Genomic DNA, 9004 nt, shown 5'->3' with positions numbered 1-9004 from the left:
ATGAAGAATATATATATATATATATATATATATATATAGAAAGATTTTCAAATTTTCCTCCGACATATGGTAAAAGTTCTTAATTTCCAAAGGATGACATTCTTTTCTTAATTTTTCTTTACGATACAATCTTCAAAAAAAAAAAAAACTGCTGACAGATCTTCTGAATTAATTAACTAAAGAACAAGGAGCACTTGTGAGTTATGTACATCACAGTAACAATACATTTGGATTTAAATGTGAATGAAGCACGAATTTAAAAATAAAACAGGCAGAACAAATAAAATAATTTTAAAAAAGGGACACACACACTTTATTATTTTTGCTTTATATATTAAGAAACGGTGGTCATGTTCTCTCTTCACCTATGCTCATCACCTCACCTCTCTCTCTCTCTCTCTCTCTCTCTCTCTCTGTGATTCTCTTCTTCTTTCATCATCTCCTTGATCGATCTTATCCATATATATTTGCAGTTTGATATAAACCACAGGCAATTAATATATAGTCGTCTAGAACCCGAAGAAGTTGGTGGTTGTCTCTAGCTTGTTGCATGGATGGATCCTTCATGTGCAGCACAACAGGTAACCTAACTTCTCTCTCTCTCTCTCTCTATATATATATATATATATATCTGTATATGAAATCATGAGCGTTGTTTTCTTGAATTGATGGTGTTATTGTTTTGAAATAGAATATTCTTATCTTTTGTTGCATACTTCACGGCTCCCATATTGATTTACATATGAATTTGGGTTTCATATATTTTAGGGTTTTTTTTTTCAATTGAAGGATCGATATATATATACACACACACACTTGCCTTCGAGGTTGATACTGTATATTTAATTTCTTTATAGTTCAATTATGTATGGCACTACAAAGTTGTTCCTAAGGGAGAGAAAAAAAAACAAATACCCTTAAAAAAACCATTTAAACTTCCTTGAAATTCTATGCAACTTTTGGTTACAGCATTGATTAATGATAAACAAGCTTATTCTTCAATTGGAACATTGGAACCGAGTTCGGATCCCTAAATCGCTACCCATCAACTTTTGAATCCGACTTTTTTGAATTCGAATATTGTATTTTGTATATTTTCAGATTCAAACCCATGATTTTGTTGTGTGTGACTTTATAAAGTAATTTTGGATTTAATTAGTTTGGTTGAATCGCTTCTTAGCTCCTAATTCACCATTGTATTTTTTTTATAAAATTAATTCACCATTGTTGTCATCTTTACTTTTCTAAACCCAACACAAAACTTGCACTCCTTAGTCTAGTTTGTTCCTTTAAACCCTATAGTTATATACATAATCATATATTTATAGTTCTTAATTAACTTTGCATTTCCATTCATTCTCATCTTTACAATTAATTACACTTAAAAGAGCATGTCTTAAATGTTGTGTTATATATATATATATATATATATATATATATGTGTGTGTGTGTGTATGTAGATCACTGGCTAGACCTAGATATGTCACATATTGTTGTCGGTTGATTCTAAGACGTTGGAAATTATTGCAGGAAATGTCTAACCAGACCCTAGAAACAATACTCGTATGCACTAAATCAAACAACAACGCGCAAGATCATCAGAAGAAACAAAGGCCGCAACCGGAACAAGCCCTAAAATGTCCGAGATGCGAATCCACCAACACCAAGTTCTGCTACTACAACAACTACAGCCTCTCCCAGCCTCGCTACTTCTGCAAGTCTTGCCGGAGATACTGGACCAAAGGCGGAACCCTAAGGAACGTCCCCGTCGGAGGTGGCTGCCGGAAAAACAAGCGCTCCACGTCGTCTTCTTCATCCTCCTCCAAGAACAACCTCATCAAGACTTTCCACGACGAGCCCCTCAACAACCCTTTAATTACGGCACTGCCACCGCTCGGCTACGACCCCGTCGATCTCAACCTCGCCTTCGCCAGGCTTCACCAGAAGCACTCCTTTGGACCCAGTCAGGTTTCTTTATTCGCAAACTCCGAGGGTGAAGTTTTCGGGAACTCATCAGGCACTGGCTTGTTTGGGGGGCAAAACGGTAATTTCGGATCCGGCTTGGGGTATGGATTCATGACGGGTAGCGACGATCATCGTCTTAACAGCAGCACGGGCGCCACTCCAATGGCGATGAGGTTCGAGGGCGGCGGCAACAACAAGCAAGAGGGTCCCGTAAGTGGAAACAACGAGAACCCTAATAAGGTCTTGTGGGGATTCCCATGGCAGATGAACGGAGAAGTTTCCGGCGGCGGAGGAGCGCCGGAGATCGACGCGGGAAGAGAAAGCTGGAATGGGTTTAGCTCAACTTGGCATGGTTTACTCAACAGTCCCTTGGTGTAGAAGATGAAGAAGAGGGTGATATATGTTAATCTCTCATATATAAAAAATGTATTTTTCACATGTATACCACTAATGGGCGTGTTTGGTTTTTCTAGGTGCTCTTTGGGTTTTTCTTTCTAGTTTTCTTTCTCCATGGGAGACATTGAGAGTTGCTTTAATTAATTTTTAACAATGGTTGGGTTGGTTCTAATGGATCTCAAAAAAAAAAAAAAAAAATCTTTTAATGCATTTTGTTCGTTTTTGCTTTTGTTAACCTCGGTGGAAGTCTATCTATATAGGTTCTACGTGAATCCCACAGAGCAGCTAGTGAGAATGCAGCATTATATATATATATATATATATGTTGGTGGAAGTTTTTCACTTTTGATATATATATATATATATATACACGTAAATATATATATATATATATACACACACACACTTTACACGTTTGTAAAGTTAATTAGATAAAAATATTATGTTCGAATCCGCAATAAAAATTTGGCTAATCAAATTGATCTTCGCAATCAAATCGATATAAAAGTTTATGATTTCTTTAAAATAAAAATAAAATAAATTCAAACCAAAACCAAACCAAATAAAAAATAATAACCATACTCCGAATGAACATAAAAACGATAAAATCAAACTAAATTTGATGTAAAGCCGAATAATTATAAATTTTTGAAAATCAAAATACATACGTACGTACATACATACATACATACATACATACATACATACATACATACATACATACATACAGATCCATAGTGCATGGCAGCTTATTCGTTAATTATGACAACAAAAATTTACATGTGACTAACTAAAAATGTATCAGAACTAGGAATCCATATTAATTTCGATTTTGAGTTTTGGTTTGGTTATTTTTTTAGTTCAATTTTCTTGTTGGTTATGTGGAAAATTACATTCAGTTGATTTTTATTTTTAATTTGATTCATTTCGATTTTTTTTTTCAAATTTAACTTTATTTGATAAAAATATAAATTTTTTTTAACATTCCATCATGGTTTAGACTTTCAAAAAATTCTGTTTATTCATTTTTCTATTATCGCATTCAAAAGGAATATATTAAATGTTGTTTAACTGAACCGTAACGGCCACCGCTACCGTTAATCGTACTTTGGTCGCCTACCAAAGCTAACGTTATTATGTCATATTTATTCACCCAAAAAATCAACATACACACTAGCAATATATAATTCCTGCAATAATTAAAATTAGTACAATTGTAAGAGTTTTACGGACCAAAAATTTAATAAATGGCGGTATTTCCCAAAACATATAAACCCTAATGTATATCGTTACTTGGTTAATATTTTATTATTTAAACTAAAATGTAAAAAAATAACTTAGGGTTTCATTCCGTGTTGGTTAGCTTTTTACTGTTTGTTGCATTAAAATCTGAAGCTGGGCCTGTCGGATTTTGGAAATCTGAGTGAGTGGTGGTTTTCAAGATATTCTGGTATGATTGTTTCACATTTTCCACGTAGATATACGCATGTCTTCTTGTTATTATTTTATTAATCAAAATTTCAAAACTTACTATATTATATAGTTTGATTTGAATATAATTGGACCATCATATGGCTAATGCAAGGGAATCATTTTTATATTCGTTTCTCTCTCTCATCTCTTCTGCAGAATCAGATCTTACACGAAGATTTGGGCGTGGCACTCGGCACTAAAAATATCTGAACGACTCTATCCTCCATTACGTTGATATTTTTAAAATCGTATATATATATATATATATATGTATGTTTGTATGTATGTATATTGCTGTGTTAAATGCTCGAGTTTGAAATCTTGTAACATAGGCTGCCTGCCGACAAAGGGTCAAGTTGGCACGAGAGGACTGGGCGTGGAATTTCAGTTATAATATTTTCGATAATTAATGTTTTTGTTTGTTTGAAATTCGATAATTAATGTTGGATACGAGATTATCTGATTGTTGTATTATTTATAAAAACAATAGCTAGAAAAGCTCCAAGAGTTTTAACAGTTTCTAATTCTATAGGAGTAATCGCAATTAGAGATAAATATTTTGATTCGCATATATAAAATCAGCACGAATGAAAATAAATAACAACTAATTTTCTAAATCCATATTAGATACGAACCAAATACAAATTAATGGTTCTAAATTTTCTAATGTTAAAAAATTTGAATCTGAACTAATAGAAATCAAAATTTAGCACGGTGAGAAACAAATTAAATACTGAAACTTGTAGCCACCGAACCTTGTAATATACACCCTATATTTCTAATATTTTAAGTAGGGCTGGGCACAAATACCCGAAAATCGGGTATCCGTCGGATACTCGTCTCACGGATACCCGATTTTAGGGTACTCGTAATTTTCAAATCCGAATCCAAATCCTTATTTTTCAATACCCGTGAATCCGGATCCAAATCCGGATAATAGAATTTTTAAAACCGGATATCCGCGGGTACCCGCGTATTATGATTATAAATAATTATATCTTATATTTATATAACATTTTTATAAAATACAATTATTTTAGATGAAATAATTTCATATTTTTTTAATATTAATTCAAAAAAATTAAATTTATTATTATTTGTCTCTTATTATCTCTTTTGTCTTATATATTTTATCATAATTCATCAATTTTTATAAATATATCTTCATGTTTTAAAAATTTTATATATGAATATTGTTGTTTTTCTTAAATAAATCCGGATCCGGATATCCGCGAGTACCCGACTATTATTCCGGATACCCGTACCCCGGATACTCGTAAATACCAAATCCCGGATACAAATCTCATAGTTAAATACCCGAGCCTCCCGGATCCGAATCCAAATCTCTCGATTTTCCCGGGTATCCGACCCGTGCCCACCCCTAATGGGTGGTACAATTCGGTGCGACCGTACAGGACCCTAAAATTTGAGGGCCTCAAATTTTTATTTATTTATTATAAAAAATATTTTATATAATTAAATTATGTAATAAATAAATATAAATCTTCAAAAATATAAAATATATATCATTTAATTATAGTTATAATAAAATATTAATCTAATAAAATTTTAAATTATTTACTTGATTTATTTTAAATTTTAGTATTTAAGTCCATTTGTTTACGATAACATAAAACTTGCGTGTTTATATTTGGGCTTCATACTAAACTGGGCTCGATATATCCAATTAAGCCTATAAAGTTTGAGGCCCGTAGGCCCATTATCAGGGCCACCTGACCAAACCCTAACGTCGCTATCCTCTACTTCAGTCTTCAGTGGCAGACACAAACTTCCATAAGATGCCCCTTGATTGTTACCAAAGATTCGTTTCATAGTTAAAATGTAATTTATTTTTCCCATAAATCAAAATCTTAAACATTCACAAATTTCTCAATTTTTTTATATTTTAATATTAATTTGTGATAGTTTCTATTTTGCTTCACCAATTATTTGTATTCGTAATCGTTTTCTTTTTAAGTTTGGGAAGAAAAATTAGAGCAAATGATTATACATTTGCAAAAAAAAAGAGAGAGAGAGAGACAAATGCAAAAAGAATGTCTGATGCCCAAAAACAAAACAGAAAACTTATGTAATGCTAACAAAATACTAGTAATTCTAAACACTATAGGTGGGTGTAAAGAAAATATAATTACAAAAAAATGAAAGTATATTTAATTAGTGTGCTAAAAAACAAAATAAATAAATAAAGATAAATTAATTATAAACCCTAAGCTGCCTATTTCGAATCATTCATCATCTCTCGCCACGATCGTCGATTGAACTCGTCGGCGGTTTCTCAGGTTCACCGGTTCTGCCGGGTTTTAGCGGTTTTCGACGGTTCAACACATAAGGTGGTTATTTCTAAAGCCCGGACCGGATAATCTACCGGCCGATCCGTCCGGTTCGATTTTAAAAACGTTTTGGAAACAAAAAAAAAAAAAGAGAGAGAGAGTTTCCGGAAACCCTAAAACCCCAGGCTGTTACGCGGAACAGAGGCAGCAGAGAGAACAGACGGAGAAGAAAATGAGTCACCATTGCTTAGACCTCTCTGCGAATTGTTCATCCCTTTTCGCCTCTCCGAAATCTTGTTCGTCTCTGTTGCCGATAAAGCTCTCCAGTTCCCAGTTCTTCTTTCGCTCTGGTAAGAATTCACGGGGAAGATCGAGGCTTACCTCTGCTTGTCCTCACTCGAGACTCCAGCCATGGCGGTCGGGGTCCATCACCAGAATCTTCAACTCGTTCCGACCCGTCTCGGAGCTTTCCGACTCGGGCAAAGCTTGTTCTCCGGAGAAAGTGGGGAAGAGGACCGATCTGAAGAAGATTCTGATCCTCGGCGCCGGTCCCATCGTGATCGGACAAGCTTGTGAGTTTGATTATTCAGGAACTCAAGCTTGTAAAGCCCTGAGGGAAGAAGGGTACAAGGTTATCCTGATCAACTCGAACCCGGCAACGATCATGACTGACCCTGAAACCGCCGACCGGACATACATAGCTCCAATGACGCCGGAGCTCGTCGAACAGGTTATCGAGAAGGAGCGTCCGGACGCTCTGTTGCCCACCATGGGAGGTCAAACCGCCTTGAACCTCGCCGTGGCACTCGCTGAGAGTGGAGTACTCGAGAAATATGGGGTCGAATTGATCGGAGCGAAGCTTGACGCGATCAAGAAGGCTGAGGATCGGGATCTGTTCAAGCAGGCAATGAAGAACATCGGGCTGAAGACGCCTCCTTCGGGCATTGGCAACACGCTCGATGAGTGTTTCGAGATTGCAGAGAGAATTGGTGAGTTTCCTTTGATTATCCGTCCTGCGTTTACTCTAGGAGGTACAGGTGGTGGAATTGCGTACAATAAAGAGGAATTTGAGTCAATATGTAAAGCGGGTTTGGCTGCGAGTTTGACTAGTCAGGTTCTTGTGGAGAAATCATTGTTGGGTTGGAAAGAGTATGAGCTTGAGGTGATGAGAGATTTGGCAGACAATGTTGTGATTATCTGTTCAATTGAGAATATCGATCCAATGGGTGTGCACACGGGTGATTCCATCACTGTTGCGCCGGCACAGACCCTGACGGATAAGGAGTACCAGAGGCTTAGGGATTACGCCATTGCCATTATCAGGGAAATCGGTGTGGAGTGTGGTGGGTCTAATGTGCAGTTTGCTGTGAACCCGGTTGATGGTGAAGTTATGATCATAGAAATGAACCCTAGGGTTTCCAGATCTTCAGCTCTTGCTTCTAAGGCTACCGGGTTTCCCATTGCAAAAATGGCAGCCAAATTGTCTGTTGGTTATTCTCTGGATCAGATTCCAAACGATATCACGAAGAAAACACCAGCTAGTTTTGAGCCCTCCATTGATTACGTGGTGACTAAGGTTTGTCATTTTTCTCGTGGATCCTTTACTCTTTTTCCTCAGTTGCTAAGTCATGTCAGCACGTTTTTTTAGCAGTTTGTGGATTGCTGAATCAGATGCACTTGAGTCTTGACTTGCAAATTTACGCAGGCAGCTTTCCGTTTGATGATAATGCATCACCTGATTCAGAGTCTTGATGTATATGAGGCGTAATGCAATCTGTTTTTCAAAATTTGCAGATACCTAGGTTTGCATTCGAGAAGTTCCCAGGATCTCAGCCTCTGCTAACTACTCAGATGAAATCTGTTGGGGAATCCATGGCTCTCGGCCGTACATTCCAAGAATCTTTCCAGAAAGCTCTAAGGTCTCTGGAATGCGGGCACTCGGGCTGGGGATGTGCAAAAGTTAAAGAGCTAAATTGGGACTGGGAACAGCTTAAATTCAGCCTCAGAGTCCCAAACCCGGACAGGATCCATGCAATATATGCCGCAATGAAAAAGGGCATGAAAGTTGATGAGATCCACGAGTTGAGCCTCGTGGACAAATGGTTCCTAACCCAACTCAAAGAGCTCGTGGACATTGAACAGTATCTTACGTCGAGGCCTTTGTCAGAGGTCACGAAAGAAGACCTTTATGAAGTGAAAAAACGGGGATTCAGCGATAAGCAGATCGCTTACGCCACAAAGACAAGCGAGAAAGAGGTTCGTACCAAGCGGATCTCTTTAGGAGTTGTTCCTTCTTACAAAAGGGTGGATACTTGTGCTGCAGAGTTTGAAGCCCATACTCCTTACATGTACTCTTCTTATGATTATGAGTGTGAATCTGCTCCAACCGACAAGAAGAAAGTTCTGATTTTGGGCGGAGGTCCGAACCGTATTGGTCAGGGGATTGAATTTGATTATTGTTGTTGCCACACATCTTTCGCCTTACAGGTATGTTTATTCCTCTTTTTTTTTTTAAATTTCCTAAATAATTGTTTATAAAATAATGCAACCTTCTCATGTTTTGATGCGTCAATAGTTTCTTTGCAAATTCTGTTGTTCGAGAGAGGACGGATTATTTTGGCAAGTGTTGTTTTCAATGTTAATTGTGCTAGAATATGTATCATAAAGTATAAAATCCGGATCCAATTCGTTGCAGGATGCTGGATTCGAGACAATAATGATGAACTCGAATCCCGAGACGGTGTCTACAGATTATGATACGAGTGACAGACTCTATTTCGAGCCCCTCACTGTTGAGGACGTTTTGAACGTCATCAACCTTGAGAAACCCGATGGCATCATTGTGCAGTTTGGTGGGCAAACGCCTCTGAAGCTCGCTC

At 36.8% G+C, this 9004-nt stretch overlaps 2 protein-coding genes across 3 annotated transcripts in view; both read left to right on the top strand.

Moving 5' to 3' along the window:
- The first annotated feature begins 367 nt into the window (after window positions 1-367).
- Window positions 368-2559, top strand: LOC104800616 (dof zinc finger protein DOF2.1). The gene is made up of 2 exons (XM_010523476.2): window positions 368-581; window positions 1531-2559. Exons 1-2 carry the CDS (start codon window positions 555-557, stop codon window positions 2341-2343), a joined length of 840 nt encoding a protein of 279 aa, XP_010521778.1. The 5' UTR covers window positions 368-554; the 3' UTR covers window positions 2344-2559.
- Window positions 2560-6268: 3709 nt separating this feature from the next.
- Window positions 6269-9004, top strand: part of LOC104800615 (carbamoyl-phosphate synthase large chain, chloroplastic) — a 4911-nt gene continuing 2175 nt past the window's right edge. The window contains exons 1-3 of one of the 2 annotated variants that reach the window (XM_010523475.2): window positions 6269-7701; window positions 7920-8612; window positions 8821-9004. In XM_010523475.2, coding sequence (XP_010521777.1) covers window positions 6358-7701; window positions 7920-8612; window positions 8821-9004 — 2221 coding nt within the window. In that variant the 5' untranslated portion in view covers window positions 6269-6357. The remainder of the gene's footprint in view (window positions 7702-7919; window positions 8613-8820) is intronic. The other variant, XM_010523474.2, reaches the window with a different exon arrangement.

Source organism: Tarenaya hassleriana, unplaced genomic scaffold (genome assembly GCF_000463585.1).
Source record: "Tarenaya hassleriana unplaced genomic scaffold, ASM46358v1 Cleome7, whole genome shotgun sequence".
Lineage (NCBI taxonomy): Eukaryota > Viridiplantae > Streptophyta > Magnoliopsida > Brassicales > Cleomaceae > Tarenaya > Tarenaya hassleriana.
The sequence above is the reverse complement of the archived record's forward strand: the minus strand, read 5'-3'. Positions and strand labels throughout refer to the sequence as shown.